General features: G+C 40.2%; 1 protein-coding gene and 1 long non-coding RNA gene across 2 annotated transcripts in view; one reads left to right on the top strand and one right to left on the bottom strand.

Annotated features, from left to right (window-relative positions):
- Window positions 1-19,376, top strand: part of LOC143435532 (uncharacterized) — a 77,682-nt gene that overhangs the window by 49,423 nt on the left and 8,883 nt on the right. The window lies entirely within an intron of this gene.
- Prps1 (phosphoribosyl pyrophosphate synthetase 1) lies at window positions 1,449-18,011 on the bottom strand. The gene is made up of 7 exons (XM_034485891.2): window positions 17,746-18,011; window positions 11,149-11,332; window positions 8,832-8,930; window positions 7,255-7,379; window positions 4,552-4,725; window positions 3,147-3,306; window positions 1,449-2,399 (listed from the first exon to the last, which is right to left on the bottom strand). Exons 1-7 carry the CDS (start codon window positions 17,865-17,867, stop codon window positions 2,307-2,309), a joined length of 957 nt encoding a protein of 318 aa, XP_034341782.1. The 5' UTR covers window positions 17,868-18,011; the 3' UTR covers window positions 1,449-2,306.

The following is a 19,376-nucleotide window of genomic DNA, read 5'->3' as shown; positions in this document are numbered from 1 at the left end:
CTTTTTTTCTGAGATAGAAAAGATGGCTCAAATTCATGGCAGCTTTCCTATCTCAGCCTCTCAAGACTAGACATGCACTCCCATCCTAGTCTCCAGCGGAACACTACCAGGTCTGGAAAGAGTATTTGGGACCAGGAGCCCCATCCTTATAGAAGCCTTGGCTTTGCAAGTTGTTCAATAGTCCAGGCACCTTTTCTCATGTGCACATAGAAAATGTCATTTTAAAATAAATTTAAAAACCCACCATCCTGTTGGGCACAAATGGTACATGACTTTCATCCCAGCATTCATGAGGTAGAGGCAGGAAGATCTCTATTAGAGGCAAGCCAGGTGAAAGCCTATCTCAGTAACCGAAGAACAAATGTTCAAGTCACTGGGGCTTCTCCCACAGCTGGTGCTTGCTCACAGCGTTTTCCTCCTGTCGCAGGCAGTGGCATTGCTCCAGGCATAGTTCAAAGTTAAGAATGACACTTTCTCCCAAATGACCTTAAAGCTTTATATGAGTTTTACAGTCTAGGTCTTATGTCAAAAACCCAGAAATAAAACAATTCTTAACATTTTAAATTGTGTTGCCTGAGATTAATGCTATTTCATAATCCTGCCTAGGACATAAGGATCCTTTTGTCCAGGACAGGCACACTATATATGCTAACAGCCTATTAGTTATTACATCAGCTGTCTCTTACTTCACTTAATGGTCCCAAGGTACAACAGTGATCCGGGCAATTTCATTAGTGGAGCTGTAATTGCTCTTACCAGTGCCTAGTTTATAAATATCATAGGTATGCGTGTGTGGAGAAAAACCTCGTTTATATATGGTTATAATACCTCTGGTTTCAGGTATTCAGTATGGGTCTTAGATTGGGTTCCAGGACAGCTAGAGCTATAACACAGAGGAAACCCTGTCTCAAAAATCAAAAAACCCAAAACAACAAAAAAGCAAAACAAGAAAACCAATCCTCCCCATAAATGAAGTAGATCGAGGTTTAAAAGAACAAAGGGGCACTCTCCACCAAGGTCTATAATCAATGAGTCTCAAAGAAAAATGTCTATCCTTGTATGATCATGTACAAAGAAACTCACTTAAAATCTTGGAATGCATTATAATTTATGCTTAAATTCTGCATGCTTACAAAGCTTTATTTAGAAATGACGCACTGGTGAAGGAGGGAAATTATCACATTAGACAAAATCAGCTCAAAAGAAATAGGAATTTGGATTTCCAGGAATAAGTGGCAGAAACCCAGAAGGAATTAATCATGCTTCATATAATTCATGTATACTATACAGAATTAATTTGTTCTAATTCTCACTAAACCTCAGATATTTGCTTTCTCTTAACAAGGTGGCTAAAATGGTTGAGAAAGAAAGATATGCTGGCCAGTGAGACACCTAAGGCAGGAGGCGTCAGCAGGGAAATCAGCGAGTAGATGACAGCACACCCAAAATTGCACACATGACAGACATTTTATTAAGTTTCTTCTACACAATACAATAAGTTCAATCGAGAGGCCAAACGGATCCAAGGAAGATGAAAATTAAATACTTAAATTAATCAAAAGGCACTACAACACCGCCTAAAACCTACCACGGCAGAGGTAGCAGGCTAAGGAAGATCGCGCTACAGCAAGTTACCTAATGTGAATGTTAGCAGTTACATAGCAAAAAGCAAGTCTGCCTTACAGAAGATTTTGTTACAATGATCACTGAGTCCAAGATATTTGGCCAAGAAAGGGTCAAGATAGCTGAAGATAAAGCCCACTGGAATAGGTGTAGAGAATCCAAGCTATAGAGTTAAACAAATGGCAATGGATCAGGCTTCTTCCTCCCAAAAGTTCATGACTGCATTGAGCTACCTGCTCCTGCCTTACAGGGTGCTCAACAGCTGCACTATGTTTAAGGATGCTCAGTGTTCTTACCGGAAACCTCTGAAAACGTACTAGACATAGGCTAGCATTGTTGCTAGTTATTCTGAATTACGAAAACCCCAAAGCAGTCACATGCAATGGAGTATGAGCTTTGTCAATCAGTCTATACATCTTTCAACAGCTGAGCTCAACTTAAAGCTGCAAGGCTCACAAAATAGACAAGAAAGCCAGGATGTAACAATGCAGGTCGGGCATCCTAGCAGTTAAAAGCAATCTGTCTTTCTCCACTTTAGGATAAATGATTCTAATATAGCTAATGTGGGATGATGTAAAAAGCTATACTGAAGCAGGCTGGGTCTTCTGCTGAACTCACCAATACCAAGAAAAACAAGGGGTAGGGTTGGTTTTTACTTTCAAAATGCTTCAGAAGTTCTTATATTATAAAGGAACATGGCTGAACAGGTAGGAGACAGATTCTCCGTTGTGGGTTCTCCTGATGGCTTCTGCAAGGATCATAGAGATGTCAATCACCTAGAAAGGCAAAAAAAAAAAAAAAAAAAAAAAAAAAAAAAAAAAAAAAAACCCACCAGGTTAGTATGCAAGAACAGGGTTCATGAGTCTATCTGCAGACTATATGAGCAGCCTGGAAAGCAAACTTAACAAAGGATCTTAGCACTCCTTCCTTTTACTATAATCACTTAAGGAGTGAAGATGCAAACCCTAACTCAAGATCATGAAGAGTGATTCTGTACAGGCCAAGTTAAGTTCATGCCTATAGCGGGCGAAGAGATGACTCAGCAGTTAAGAGCATTCACTGACTGCTCTTCTAGAGGACCAGAGTTCAGTGCCCAATACAGGTCAGGTGGCTTAACAACCACCTTTAACTCTAGCTCCAAGGAATCTGAAGCCCTTTTGGCTCTCTGCAGGAACCTCCACATGGGATACATGCACTCACACATGTGTGCACACACAAATTAGCCAGGTGGTGGTAGCACTACACCTTTGATCCAGCACTCAGGAGGTAGAGGCAGGTAGATCTGTAAGTTTGGGGCCAGCCTGGCCTATCTACAGAGCAAGTTCTAGGACAGCCAGGGCTACACAGAAAAACCTTGTCTCTAAAAACAGACAGAAACTCACAAAAAACATGCGTATAACCTTAGCCCTTGGGAGACTATGGCAAGAGGATTACATGAATCTCAGGCTACCTTAGTCAACTTAATATGTTACCATCTGCAAAACAGTTAATGAAATTTTGGTTTGGGGTCAATGTCATCTTACCTGGATTTTGGAGCAGTGTTTCATCTTGTCCTCCTGAGGTATGGTATTTGTAACTACTACTGCTTCAAAGCATGCATTGTTGATGCGAGAGATGGCTGGGCCAGAAAAGATTCCATGCGTCAAGATGGCATAAACTCTGGTAGCTCCAGCTGAGAGAAGTCTGGAGGAAAAAGATCTGATTAATCTAACATTCTAATACAGAATCTGAATTAGGGAGAAGGAAGAGTATTAATTTGCCATAACAGGATTACAGACAAGTTTGTTTCAAAAACAAGGCTAAGATCATGTATAGACAATCATTTTATGTGCTCACAGGACCTTCTAGTATACATGTAAAGAAAGTATGGCAAGCATTTTCTTCTAATCATCTTATCGCGAGGGTTCTGCTCAAGATCTCACTAAGCCTAAATACCCTTAGGATGATCTGCAAAACCACACCTGGAGCTAGAAGTCAATACATGAATTTTGGGGGACACAGTTCTGGATTAAAGGAATAAAGCCTGAACTAAACCTTATTGTGGTGGAACGTATATAAAAAATTCCCAGGGATAATCTCTGTGTTCTGTTTCCTTTCTGGATGGTAAAAAGAAAAATGCGCTTCAATTTGATCTGAAAAACTATATGATAAAAATATGTATGGTGCCACAAGACTGAAAGTTTATAACCCTGAAATAAGCTTAACCAGAAATACTTTAATTTGACTGTGCTTGCTACCCTGCCTGCTGACCTGAAGTTGATCCCTGGGACCCACGGGGTAGAAGGAGAGAGCCATTCTGAAAGCTCTCCTCTCTGACTTCCACATGCTTGCCATGGCATGTGCACATATACACACATACAAAATAAATATATGTAAAGGACATCTAGGATTTCTAACTCATCAAAAATTCAGCAGTGTAGAATATTGTAATTATAATTAATGTCACTGAATTAGATGGTTAAAAGGGCAAACTTTACCATATAAAAATTGTTATGACTATTTTTGAACTTAGGATTTTTAGACTTTAAAATGGCACAATCATACAATGCATTCAGTAGAAACCAGGTATAGAATTTTGATCTTTCCCTGGTCTAGCAATATGCAATCAAAATAGTGTCTCTTCACAGCTTCCAGCCATGTAATCATGAGGGGAGACAGCCCAGTCTATGGGAGATTGTGTTACTAAGCAAGGACTTTAAAGGTAAAGTGTATGTGATGAATTTAACTTTTGATAACTTAAGGATATCCTGGAGGTAAAAGCAGTGTCTGTTTATGAAAGTTAAAATCTGAAATGAGGAATACTTACTATATGTATTAAAAGCTAGCATGATCAAAATATCCCAAAGCTACTTACCCCTTCAGTTGTGTTTCAAAAAGAATCAGTAAAGCAGTAGTTTAGCTTTTCATTTCTAACTACCCTGTACTCACTTGTCAGCAGCATGACAGATTGTACCACAAGTGTCAGCCATGTCATCCACAAGTATGGCCACGCGATCCTTCACATCTCCTACTAGTACCATGCGGTCCACTTCATTGGCTTTCTTCCGTTCCTTGTGAATCAAAGCAAAATCCACATTCAATCGGTCTGCAATGGAGGTCACTCTGTAAAATAGAAAGTGTTTAAAGTTAAGTTAAAGACAAAAATCCAAGGCAAAAGTGGCTTCAAGGCTGGGAGCTGGGAGTGTCGTTTGGTGGTAGACAGTTGGCCTGGCATGCGAGAGGCCCTGGGTTCTATCACTTGTGCCCACTTACACAAAATAATGGAATGTTTTTCCTGGGGGAGAATACTCCTTGAAACTAAAACAGATCCCAAAGCTAGAAGAAAGCAACTATCATTGACATCCCGAAAAACAAACATTACAAAGTAGATTTTGTGGATTAACGCTTCTGAAATACCAACGGCAGTATAGGAATATAATACTCAAACTTTATTCATTGTGTGGATGGGGTAGACATACCCTTCACCGGTCCTGGGAAGCAGTATATACTAAGGTACATTAGTTTGCTAATTAAAAGCAAAAGAGAGATCTTATTAGCTACTGCAGGGAATGCACAGATTGTTCCAATTTCTACCATGGAAGACTTGAGTCTAGAAGTAGTGACACATGAACCTAAGAAGAGTGCAGTAAAGCCTACCCTCTCTCCCATAATGGTAGTAAAAACCACCACCGATGGTAAATATCAACTGTACCTGGTCACCAACCTTGAGATTCCTTCTAGAAAGAAAATTAAGCCAATTAACCAGACAAAGAGGGCATGTTACTATATAGTGGAAATTATTATCAAATGAAAACAGTTTTTCCAAAGGCAGGTTAGAAGACAAATTTGATAATAAAGTCCAACACAATTCACTTATGCAGAAAGTCATTCAGTGGCTCTTGCTCTTCTGTGTTCCCTTCTCTCCCCATTCCCCTCCCTGCTCTCTCTCCACGTGCTCATGGTCAGCCTTCTCTCTCTCTCTCTGCCTTTCTGTCTCTACTACTCCTCAACTCCCCTCCCCCACGCCCTAAATAAACTCTATTCTATACTACATTTAAAAAAGTCATTCAGTGTATGTAAATGACGATGTGACATGTGCCCAGGCACCACTGTATAAAATCCTTGTCATAAAGACTCATGCTTCAGGTTTTGTGTTTTTAAATATAGCATTGATCAAACCCTAGCATTAAGTCATATTTCCCTTGTAACCAGAGTTTTTATTGAAAAGGTCAAGAACCTGTGACCACATAAGGTTTGAACTACAACTCTACAAAATATTTCTACTTGGTTCTAAACTAACCACACCTTGTGCTGTCTATTACTACTGGTTAGGCACCTAACATCAGAGGTAAGCAGTTTACTTGGAATGATGACACTCAAGACAAATGCATGTTGTCAGTTACCTTAAGTGTTCCAAATTATTCATGCCCACTGGCCAAGACACCAACAAAGCAGAAAAGGGTTGGAAAAAGAACCCATACCACCTTGCGTGGAGAGCTTCTGTGCAAATTATAATCACACTAGGGATCCTTACCTACTCCAACTCTGCCAAGACAGAAGTGAGCACCACTCACTTGGTAAATACTCCATCACTATAAAGTGATTAGAATGTGAAAGAATGACAACAACAGTAAGTCATCTGCAGAAAGTAGTATTTTTATACCAAACTTTAAAAAAAGAGAAAACTTCTTTGATTATTTCAAGTTTACTATTTTTAAATTCTAAGACATGAAGCTACTTCTTAAGAAATTAAAACAAATTGTGACAACTGTCACATAAGATAACTGCTGATTAAATGGAGTTCATCAAGCTATTTATCTGCTGAATGGACCAAGTTCTCAGTCTATTAATTCCACTGAAGTTACTGAAATTAAAGAGATGGTTGAGGGGCTGGAGAGATGGCTCAGCAGTTAAGAGCACCAACTGCTCTTCCAGAGGTTCTCAGTTCAGTTCCCAGCAACCACATGGTGGCTCACAACCATCTGTAATGGGATCTGATGCCCTCTTCTGGTGTGTCTGAAAACAGCTACAGTGTACTCATATACATAAAATAAATATTTAAAAAAGAGATATGGTTGAAAAAGATTTAAATTGTTTGAATTCTTCATCATTTGTTAACACTTTGGGAGAAAGTTTTACTTAGTTTTTTTTTTCTATCTGAGTTTTGTAGCCATTCTATTTCCACAACAAGAACATGTGTCATATTTCTATATGTGTATTACTAATACATAATCCACTAAGATAAGGTACAGGCTTCAAATTAAAATACCATACTTTATTTCCCTCTCTGTTTAATATTAATCCAGGGATCAAATGGTCTAACCAACAGCTTTGTAAAAGGTTTGTAAAGCTTAGTTTAAATTTTTTTTATTAATCATTCCATTCCTTTATATCTCAAATGATATCCCCCTTTCCAGTTATGCCTCCACAACCCCCCCCCCCAATCCCATCTGCCCTCTCTCCTTCCTCTCCTTTGCTTTTTGAGGCAGTCTCTCTCTCTGTGACAGCCTGGTTGTCTTCAAATTTGCTCTGTAGATCAGGCTGGTTTTGAAATCAGAGATACACCTGCCTCTGCCTCCCAACTGTTGAGATAAAAGGCACGTGCCACCAATGTCTGGCACAGTACATCGTTTTTAGTAATTATAACCATACCTCTTGGCTCCACCAGCATCAGGTGAAACAATAGTACAGTTTCTCCACTCAGATATATTCTCCCGTATCCACTTTAGGACAGCTGGCTCTGCATATAAATTGTCCACTGGGATGTCAAAGAAACCCTGGAGAAAGAAGCTGGGTTAAGTTTTGTCTTATTTTTCTTTTCTTCTATTTATGAATGTCTAAAAAATAAAGTAGATCCAGAGAGATGGCTTATTTGACAAAGGTATTTGCTGATGAGTCTGCTGTCTTGAGGAGTTTGCTCCCTGGGACTTACATGGGAGAAATGACTATTAAAAGTTGTCTTCCCAAACTCCATACAAATGCTTTAGCATATGTGCACCCAATCAATAATCAATCAATTAATATAATAAAAGGGGGGTTGGTGAGATGGCTCAGCAGGTAAAGGAGCCAAGTTTAATCTTAAGGACCCACTTGGTTACAGAGCCCGGACAAGTTATTCTCTTACCTCCATACAGAATGTGTGTGTATGTATATGTGTGTGTGTGTATATATATATATACACACATATATACACACACATACAGATGTTAAAAGAAAACAATAACTTATATAAAAACACCTTACTACAATATTCAAAGTATTGAAAAGGCACACCGAAAGTGCTAACTATAAAAAACAGACCCTCTTTTTCCTGGCAAAGTCAACAATATTAGCCCTTAGCCAACTCACACCTGACCAAAGGAACAGAAACCAGCCCTTGTAAAAAGTCAAATTCAGCCAAGTACTATGAACTGCCAAGCCAATGATCAGACCCCAACTTATAGATGTTGTTTATGCCACTTGGTGTTTGCGCTAGTCCAACTGGTAAAGCAGCTAGAGACAGTATGGCATATAAACTCAGTGGCAACTATTTATTGAATGAATATACAAAATAACTAGAAATCACGAGACTGGTGTTTTAATTCTACTTTATACAAACAAGTTGTATCTCTCAATTCAGTTGTTGCTTTTTTATAGGACAAGTATACTCCTCTATCCTATGCATGTCACTATGTTGTCACATGGTCCAAATGGTATTAACTGGGAGTTTATATTTTTAAAACGGGTTTTACTCTCTCCCGAACTAGGTCTTCCAAATGCTAAGATTATAAGTATGCACTAACATACATATGTAGCAGAAAGTTTCTTTATATAGTATAAAATAAATGTGGCAATTGATTTCCCTTACTCTGAACTTGTATGAAAAATCCTTACTGTCTGTAGCTCTAAATTTAAGACTGACTATTCTAGGGGGAAAAGCCTGATAATAGCTACCATTATTATCAGCTACATCAACCAAGTATATCATAGACTTAATATTTCATAACCATAATAATGAACATATATTATGCTCAGAAGTAACCTACCAAGGTTATAAAGTCAACGTGCTAGTGTGTTAGAAGTAAAAGTAGAAGCATCCAGACTAGTTCTAATCCTAAAGCCCATGCTCTTCCCATAATACCTGTCAAACTTCTTACTTCATCTTTCAGCCTCCAGACTGCAGGTGTCCACTACCATGCCTGACTCTTCTCCCACCCTTCTAACTCTCAATATTTAGCTTTAACTCGCACCTGAATTTGAGATGCATGTAGATCCATGGTGATAATATGATCTGCACCTGCTACAGATAGCATATTTGCAACAAGCTTAGCTGAGATTGGAGCCCGGCTCTGAAGAGACAGGAAGAAAAAAGTCAAAAATCAAGATGAAAACAATTCATTTGCTTAAGAAACATTATCACGTATCTATATGCCACATATGGCATATAAATTCAGTGGTAACTATTTATACTGAATGATTATACAGAATAACTAATTCTAGTTTATATAAACTAGTTGTATTTCTCAATTAAGTTGTTCTCTTTTTATAGGACAAGTATACCTCTCTCCCCTATGGATATCATTGAATTGCCATAAGATCCAAATGGTATTATTAGCTGGGAGCTTATACTTTTTTGTTTGTTTTTCGAGACAGGGTTTCTCTGTGTAGTCCTGGCTGTCCTGGAACTCACTCTGTAGACCAGGCTGGCCTCGAACTCAGAAATCCGCCTGCCTCTGCCTCCCAAGTGCTGGGATTAAAGGTGTGCGCCACCACTGCCCGGCGGGAGTTTATACTTAAAAAAAAAAAACAGATTTTACCTACAGCTTTTGTGTATTTCATGTATCTGGTTTATTTATAGGATGAGGTATTTAGAAGTGATACATACCTAGGATGAATGCTAGACTTTGTGTTTATTATGACCAAGTATAGAGTAAAAGCATAGACTCTGTAGTAGTCATAGAGTGCCACAGGGATGTTGAGGTTAATATGAAGCTGACCTTCATATGAATCAGATTAAACTATTTTTTATTGTGATATAGGTCTTTAAACTTTGATGTATTAGATGGTATATAAGTACTGAGTATGTATGCACTAAAATGTTCTAATAAAACAATTTTTAGAGATAGTGTGAGGACTGAGCTTGATTGACTAACTATAGTAAACACTTAAATAGACTGAAAATGTACGTATAAGAAAAGAGCCAGGGACTGGTTTGGTGGCATATGCCTTTGATCCCTGGAGACAGAGGCACACAGATCTCTGATGAGGCCAGCCTGGTCTACACAGAGAGTTCCAGGACAGCCAGAGCTACATAGGGAGACCCTGTCTTGAAAAACAACAAAACAAACAAACAACAACAAAACAAGACAGGAAGTGGTAGCTCACACCTTTAGTCCCAGCTCTCTGGAGGCAGAGATAGAGAATTCAAAGCCATCCATTCAAAGCCCAGTGAGTGCTAGGACAGCTAGGGCTACACAGAGAAATCCTGTCTTGAAAAACAAAACAACAAAAAAGACTAAAGACAGCAGTAGTGGGATGGGGTCACCAACCCACCTTCAAAACGCTGACTCAGAATTGTTCCTGTCTATAAAAACTACAGGGACAAAAATGGAGAAGAGACTGAAGGAAAGGAGGTCCAGTGACCAGCCCAACTTGGGATCTATCTCATGGGTGGGCACCAAACCCTGACACTGTTACTGAGATTGAAGACAGGAGCCTAGCATGGCTGTCCTTTGAGAGACTATCAGCAGCTGACTGAGACAGATGCAGATACTTATAGCTAACCATTGGACTGAGGTTGGGGACCCCTATGAAAGATTAGTAGAAGGATTAAAGGAACTGAAGGGGGTGGCAACTCCATAGAAAGAACTTCAGTACCAACTAACCCAGGCCTCTGGAGGCTCTCAGACACTGAGCCACCAACCAGACAGCATACACAAGCTGGTTGAGGCCCCCAGGACATATGTAGCAGAGCTGCCTTGTCTGGCCTTAGTAGAAGAGGATGCCCCAGGCCAGGGGTGGGGGGATGAATAACCAGGAGGGGGCATCCTCTCAGGTGAAGGGGAGAGGAGATGGGGGAAGAATTCTGCAAGGGGGGACTAGGAGGAGAGGCTACATTTAGGATGTAATAAATAAAATAATTAATAAAATAGTAAAGCCACACACTATCGATTACAATGCCATTTCACAGCATTTACTTACAAATGGATTTCTGTGTGGTCTGAATTAAACTATGATACTTTTAGCTATGAAAACAGTATTTGTCATCTAAATGAAAGTTAAAATACTTAAGTAAAAAGTATATAATATATATGCACTGCTTTTAAAATCAATTACTTAAGGAAATATCATTTTGGAAGGCAGCTATACTCACCACTATACCACCAATGGTGCATCTAACAAACATGTAAATATATAACTGATAGCTAAGGACTTTGTGACTTGGACAATGTTCCTCTTTCCCTACATTAGAAAGATTCTGAGCTGAAGGTATTACTCAGTGGTAGAGCACCAGCCTAACATTCAGCTCTATGCCTGATCAACACCAATAAAGAAATCCATTCCTACCTTATCCTTCTTATCTTGGCGGGCATAAGGGAAGCATGGGATGACTGCAGTAACCCGGCTGGCTGAAGCAATCTTGCAAGCATTAATCATGATCAAAAGCTCCATTAGATTGTCATTTATCTCACCACACCCACTCTGAACAATGTAGACATCCTCACCACGAACGCTTTCCCCAATTTCCACACTAAAATAGAAAAAGAGAGAATGAATATAAACAGTAGATGTTTCTGAATACCACAGTCACAGGATCAGCATTAATATATGCTATGGATGGGTTACAGCTTCATGTGGATACTGATCACTTCAGACTTTGAGACAGCACCTAAAGGAACCTGTATACCCGAAACAGCTTATTGTCCATTTCACTGCAGTTCACTATACAGTATTCTGAGTTTAAAAATGTGACACAGAATGAAAAAGATTGATTGACTTTACTCTAAAATACTTATAAAGATATAATTGCATTGTAATTTTTTCTGGTGGCCATCAGATACAGTACCAAATCTGCTATTAATGGTGACTATCATAGTCCACACACAAGGAAATAAAGAAAATCCTCAGAAATGAATCACCATTGTTCTGTAAAAGATTCTGTATAGAGAAGACAGTACCTCTCCTATTATAGTTTAAGTTTGCTAAAGTATTAAATACTCACACCAACTAAGTACTCTACTAGGAATGTGTAATGGTAAATAAAACAAGATGTGGGCCCTGCCAGCTTTCTGTGCTAACTACTGTGAATTAAGCAGAAAGTCGTGTGGTCAGGAGAGATGAGATTAGTCAGTCTCATGTAAGAACATGAATTGGCTGGGTGTGGCACACGCCTTTGATCCCAGTACTTGGGAGGCAGAGGCAGGCAGATTTCTTTATGAGTTTGATGCTGGCCTGATCCAGAATTCTAGAACAGCCAGAGATACATAGAGAAACTATGTCTTGAAAAACCAAACCAAAACTACAAAATTGGGCCAGTGTTGGTGGCATATATCTGTAATTCCTGGACTAAAGAAACTGAGGAAGGGTTTACCTTTACCTGGTTGAGCCCATCTGTTTTTTTTTTTTTTTTTTTTTTTTGGTTTTTCGAGACAGGGTTTCTCTGTATAGCCTTTGGCTGTCCTGGAACTCACTCTGTAGACCAGGCTGGCCTCAAACTCAGAAATCCACCTGCCTTTGCCTCCCAAGTGCTGGGATTAAAGGCATGTGCCACCACTGCCCGGCTATACTCTCTTAAAATTCAAATTTATTTATTTTTTTTTTTTTTGGGTGACAATAAAGGACTCATGTAATTCATAATGGCCTGCAATTTACTATAGAGCTGAAGATGAGCTCAAACTTCTGATTCTCCTGCCACTACTTCCAAAGGCACCAGCATGCCTGGTTCCAAATTCAATTTTGATGGCACATACTTAAAATTAAGACAGAGTGGGCTGAGGGCAGTTTAGGATAGATGAGTGAGCTCCAGGGCAGTCTGGGCCAGTTTATGACCCTGTCTCAAAACAACCAACTAAACAAATAAATAGTGAAGAAAAGAATATAATTGTGTACCATTATACCTGTGTATACTCAAGTAAACCATTACTGGATCTCTCAATTAAAGCTGAGGTAACGGAAGTACAAAAAAATGAAAGACACTTCTGGTCAGTCAAAAGGACCTATTTTAATTCTGTCTTTTCTGAAGAGGTAATACTATGAGGGAACCTGGGAAAGTTTCAATTTCTGTAGTTAGCATAAGAAATTGTCTACTTCTGAACTAGGTTTGGTGGTATACTTATACTTCTATCCCTTAGAAAATTGTTGAAAGCCAAGGCTACAAAAAAGGGCAAAAAAGTTTAATTTTTTCCCTAGCAAGTCATGCAACTTTCAGAGTCTTTTTTTAAAAAAATATTCCTTGGATATATCCTTTCACTTCCTAGCCTCTATGCTTCTTGCCAATATCTGGAATGGTTTTTTCCTATAAATACTTACCCATTTTAGGTCTCAAATTACAATTCCTTCTCTGATAGTTTTATTAAATTGTATTCAGAGAACCAGTAAGAATAAAAGAATGTAGCTAAGGTTGTAGCTCAATTGGGAGTGTTTCCCTAGTATTTAGAAAGTCTTGGGTTAGAGCCTATCTAGGTGCAGGTGCAGTCTTTAATTCCAGGTTGAGACTGGAATATCAGGTTACATAAGGAATTTGAAGACAGTCTGAATTCTGTCTCAAAACAAAAGTGCGTGCAGTGAGTGCGTGCATGTGTGCATGTGTATGGAGTACCTGAGGCAAGAGGAGAGGATCACAAATCTGGAGTCAATTTGTACTAAGCAAGCAAATTTGTCTCAAAAATAAAAAGCATTAACCAGGCATGATGACACACTGAGGTATGATGGCCTGCGTATGAGACCAGACTGGGCTACATAGTGGGACATAACAATAATAACAACAATAATGATAATAATAACAACAATAATAATGATAATAATACTTAATAATCCTCTTCCTCCTTCTCCTTCTCCTTAAGTGGTCAGGACAGGTTTAAAGAATAACTCAAGGAATTATTTTCTAAGTTATTCAATGTAGTATGTCCCGAAGAAATAGTGACTTTTTAAAAATTAATTTTTTTTAACTTATTCACTTTACATCCTGCTCACTGGCCCCCATTACCCCCTCCCACAATCCTTCCCCACTCCCCTTCTCCTCTGGGAAGGTGGTCAACCCTAGGTATCCACCCCCTCACCCCCAAGCACTTCAACTCTCTCTCTGAAGCAGTGGCTCTTAAAAAGGAATTCCTCAGGTCTTTTTGTTTTCCATTTTAGAGATAGTGTCTCACTGAGAATTCCTGGCTGGCCTGGAAATTCCTATATAAACCAGGTTGACTTTTGAACCCTGAGATCAGCCTGCTTTATCTGGCTGAGATTAAAGGTGAGTTTTTTTTTTTTTTTTTTTTTAACTCTCACTTTCCTTGAAAGATTCCCCAATAAAGTGCTTCTGTTTTGTGGCTCATGAAGTCTAGACCATGTATTTCCAACAGTGAGTAACTTTAAACAAATGGCTAAATCTGTCTGTACTCCTCTTGCACATCTCACCTCTTTGACCCAGATCTCTGTTCTTTAGGGGGAGAGTAGAAGTTGGGTACACTGATTTCCAATAAGGTCAGGTTTGCCTTATATGTGGTATCAGGTCTATCTACGGAGGTAGTTTGAGGAAGGACAGAGTATCATGTGCTTCACAGATCCACTTCCTAGTGTCAGATTGTTTGATTAGGAGTTCGAGAAAAAATATACAATTTCACAGCTGACCCCAGAAAGTCTGACAGGCTTAAATTCCTCAAAGCATTTAGACCAAGATGGCTTCTCACCTTATACAAAGCTTCAAATAAGTCAATAAAAAAATGTACATTATTATATTTTGCACTCTACTCTTTATCACCGTGTAAAAGACCCATCCCTACAACCTTTAGAGTTTGTAAATGGAAGTCTCTAAAGAGCTGTTAGTGATCACATTTGCCTCTATCTCTTAAGCTGCTAGAAGACATTTTTTTGTGAAGTTCTTGACAAACTCACTATAGTCCTCAGTTCTATAAGACTTATAATATATATTTTAACGGAAGTCCTTGCTTTTATAACTACAGAATATAGGGTCTCACTATGTAGCCTGGAACTACTTCTGTAAATTAGGCTGGCTTCTGACTCAGAGATCCTGCTTCTTTGCCTTATCTTGGAGTTGGGAGGTCAGCCTTATCTACAGAGTGAGTTGCAAGACAGCCAGGGCTACAGAAAAATCTTGTCTCCAAAAAGCAAAAAGAATCCAAACTATTCTGAGGTCAGGCATGATGGTACAGGCTTAATTATACGGAGGAAGCAGAAACAGTCAGGTTTCTAAGTTGCAAGGACAGAAGGGTCTACATAGCAAGTTCTAAATCACCCAGGTACACTTCCCAACCCCCCCAAAAACACTTAGCAACTCATCCAACTCTTACGATTTTTAAAAAATTTTGCTTAATAGCCAACATTTTAGCTGTTTTTCAAAGCCAAGCTTAGAGCTAAAATTTATATTTAGGTTTGGAGAGCCTGTTGAGCAGTTAAGATTGATTCCCAGCTCCCACATGGTAGCTCACAACCATCTGTGACTCCAATCCCAGGGGATCTAACACCCTCTTCGGACCTCAACAGGTACCAGTTGAGCACTACAGACATACATTTTTATTTATTTATTTATTTATTTATTTATTTATTTATCTGACACAGAGTTTCTCTGTATAACTCTGGCTGTCCTGGAACTCACTCTGTAGACCAGGTTGGCCTCGAACTCAGAAATCCACCTGCCTCTGCCTCCCAAAGTGCCTGGCTCACAATAGACTTATATGTAGGCAAAATATACATACACAAAATAATTTCAAGAAACCATAAAAAGCCTTATTATCCAACTACAGACATACATTTATTTTTATTTATTTATTTATTTATTTATTTATTTATTTATTTATCTGACACAGAGTTTCTCTGTATAACTCTGGCTGTCCTGGAACTCACTCTGTAGACCAGGCTGGCCTCGAACTCAGAAATCCACCTGCCTCTGCCTCCCAAGTGCCTGGCTCACAATAGACTTATATGTAGGCAAAATATACATACACAAAATAATTTCAAGAAACCATAAAAAGCCTTATTATCCAAGTTGGGCTTAATCAAGATTAATCAGTAGAAAAAATTATGTTGTTCTCTTCTCCCATGACCACCACCACAAATATAATCCCAATTTCTGGTGTGTTGCATTCTGCAGAGGGCAGGATTAATAACACAAGGACAAAACAGTCCTCACATTTTTTTTTCTGAAATCATAGAAGACTTAATAACCAAAACTGTCAAAGGAAACCACAAAATGAAAAAAACCAGTCTTATCCCCCAGCTAAGCAGTTCTCAAAGTCTGGGGCTGTTCTGCTTTCTTTATTGAGGCCCAAGAGTAATAATGGTCAGAGATAAAAAAACCAGCAGCTTGCACACCTCTTTTGACTAAGGTATTGCCTGGTTACAGAAGCTATCAGTGTTTGCCCTACCATTTGCATCACAATTAACAGCATACTAATCCAGGAAGAAAGCCATCTTTACAGAAGAGCTTTAACTAGCTAACACACACACACATTTTGAAACATTTTAAAGGAAAAATACAAAACATTTAGACACAATTACCAGAAGAAAATAAATCTTACATAATTTAATTGATCATTGGCTGGAAAAAACGGACCCCTAACAGATGACTGTAAGATTGTAGGCTGTGGATGTAGTGATGTCTGCAACCCCAATACAGAGAAAGAAGCAAGAGGGTAGATGCTAAGAGTCCTGTAGATTTCCCCTCAAAAAACAACAAAACAAAACAAAACACCCAACCCAACTCTGAAAACAAAATTAAAATAAGCCAAAGAAAAAGCATCATGGCCAGTGTTCTGATTTCATCTACTATAGGAAAACAACACATTGCATGAGATCTAGAGGATTCTGTATATAGCTGGAAGGGCCACTGAAAGAAGCAGATAACCAACTCTCACTCATGGTCCAATACTGCTTGTGGACGATGACTGCAGCTAGGTAGAGTTTTATTAGTAATAACCAGCCCAGGCTTGCTTCAAACTTGTGGCTGGCTATCCTCCTGCTTCTGCCTAGTGGTATGCGACATCACACTAGTGCTGGGTGATGAGTTTTAAAGGCAAAGCATCAAAAACAGGACATTCAAATTTCACTTCACTATTTGAGCTAGCGCTTCCCCTGCGTTATTATTTTGTCTTCAGTTAATTAACATTCACGTGTAAGCCGTTCCGTTCCCTAAATCCTCACGCACTTAGCTCTGAGAAGCGGCCACAATGGAGGGGGGGGGGGCGGAGCGCGTGTATTATCTCTGCTAGTAGCGACATTGGAAAAGGTCAAAAATTCCAATTCTACAACTAGTGTTTTCCTATTTTTTCGGGATGACTTAAGGTGAGATGCTGCTGCAGAGCTAAAGCAACCACTTTACCCCATCAACTAGATTTAACTTAAGGGTAGTTTGATTCCTCGACAGACAGGATAGGAAAAGCCGACAGCGTGCCAGTCTAAAGGACGTGGTAGCATTTTCGCGCCCTCAGAACACAATGTTTCACAAGGCCAAACCAGAACGTTACTATTTCCAACCAAAAAGCTTTTCAATTCTAGGCAAAAGACCACGATGAGGCTCAGAACGCGATAGGTTCTCTGATGTACACCAGTCAACGGGCCGAAAGCGAACCGAATCCAATCTACTGTGGCTCCACAGTGAAACAAGCCACGTGTCCCCATGCCCAAAGCTAAGCGCCCGTACCCCTCCAGACCTTCCAGGAGGCCATTAGCCCCCGACATTAGGTCCTCCATCCCCAGTCTCCAAACGTAGCGGCATCGCCTCCCCCGCTCCATCTTGGCTCCACCTAACCGCGCGCGGCGAGGATGAACGCGACCCTCCCGGAGATAAAATAACGGAACAACCCGCGGGGCAAACCAACCTCAGTTGCCCCTTTCTGCCCACCTTCTGCGCCCAGAATTTCCCACAGTCGCTCCAGCCCCCAAGTTGCCATCGCCTGGGCAGGTCAGGTACACTCAAGATGCCAATTGCGTTCTTACCAGGTCTCCTGGTTGCTGAATTTCTTAGTCACCACCTTGCCTAGCTCCAGGCCCAGGCGATCAGCAATTTTCTGGGATAAGTCCTGGTGGGAGCTCCCGCTGAAGATTTTGATATTCGGCATCTTGGGCAACTACACAAATGTGCTCAGTGGTCACCACCGCTGCCCCGTCGCCGCCGCTGCCGCCACTGGAACGGAAGTCAGCAGGTAGCCTGAACACCAACAGTACCGCGTTGCTACTCCGCCATCTTACATTCCCGCCCAGCGCGCGGCATTAAATTACCCAGGGGGCGGGATTACAAAGGAAGTTCTCCACCCAGCCTTTCCGGATTGGCTGGATCGGGGTGAGGGGCGGAGTCTTCCGGTAACGTTGCCGCCCAACTACTTTCTCTGGTAATTTGTTCAAAGGCACGTAAGGGGTTAAATTAAAGCACTTTTACATCACAAAGATAGCCACAACGCAGGCGCATCCCATCCAAAGGACTTGTTTACCGACTCTAATTGCCTTGTGTACTTTCTACCTGGAAGGCAAGCGCCAGGGGAAAATGACTGAAGGTGAGTCACCCAGGGACAAGGCAAGAGAAAGTTACCTTTTGTTCTTATCATTGGAATCTAGTTGTTCAATTAGGGAAGAACTGTGGCTTTTCCCAAATAAATGGGCCATAGAATTCCGATTACCTAATGCCTGGAAGAAGAAAAAATAAAGTGTTATTCATGAAGAGCCCTGAAAGAATCAACATAGTGTTTAAGTCTGCCACAATCACAAGGTAAACTTGCTAATGTAGCCTTTTACACACGCTAACTGGACCAATGCAAACCTGTGTTTTTAGACTCCGTTTTCTATTAACAATATTCCAGACAGCCATGAATTAGATGTAAAGGAAAAGTCACACAATTTTAGAATAGGAAAATATCAGTACCAAGCTGCTGGTGGTGACATACACCTTTAATCCTTAGCACTCTGGAGGAGGCAGGCAGGCAGATCTATGTCTGTTCTAAGCCACTCGGATGTACAAAGGAAGTTCAAGGCCACCAGAGATATATAGTGAGATCTTGTCTCAAAACAGCAACAAAATCAAAATAATGACTACCAGGTATGGTGGTACATGCTTATAATCGTAACACTGAGGAGATTGAGCCAGGGGGATCATGAGTCCCAAGCTAGCCTCATACACACAAAGAAACTCTGAGCCAGGCATGGTGGCTCACACTTTTAATCCCAGCGATCTGGAGGCAAAGTAAAATCCAGGACAGCCAAGGAGACACAGAGAATCCCTGTCTCTAGGATTAAAGGCATGCAGCACCACTGCCCAGCCAGAAAAGAGGCTTTGAGAGCTGGACACGTTGGAATTACCAGTACTTGTGAATTGGGCTTATCTCTATGAGTTCAAAACCAGCCCTGTCTAGTGAGTTCCAGGACAGCTAGAGAACTATATAGAGAGCCCCCTGTTCTTTGTGTATTATTGCTCTTAAAACTGTCCAGCAAAGAGCTAACCCAAACCACTTTGGGGGCTGAAGAGATGGCTCAGCACTTAAGAACAAGTATTGCTCTTGCAAAGGGCCCACGTTTGTTTCTCATCACCCACAGTCAGGTGGCGCATAACTATTTGTGATGTCTCTGCCCTCCAAGGG

The sequence above is a fragment of the Arvicanthis niloticus genome, chromosome X, assembly GCF_011762505.2.
Source record: "Arvicanthis niloticus isolate mArvNil1 chromosome X, mArvNil1.pat.X, whole genome shotgun sequence".
Classification (NCBI taxonomy): domain Eukaryota; kingdom Metazoa; phylum Chordata; class Mammalia; order Rodentia; family Muridae; genus Arvicanthis; species Arvicanthis niloticus.
Note: the sequence above shows the minus strand (reverse complement) of the source record. Positions and strands in the feature narration are given on the sequence as shown.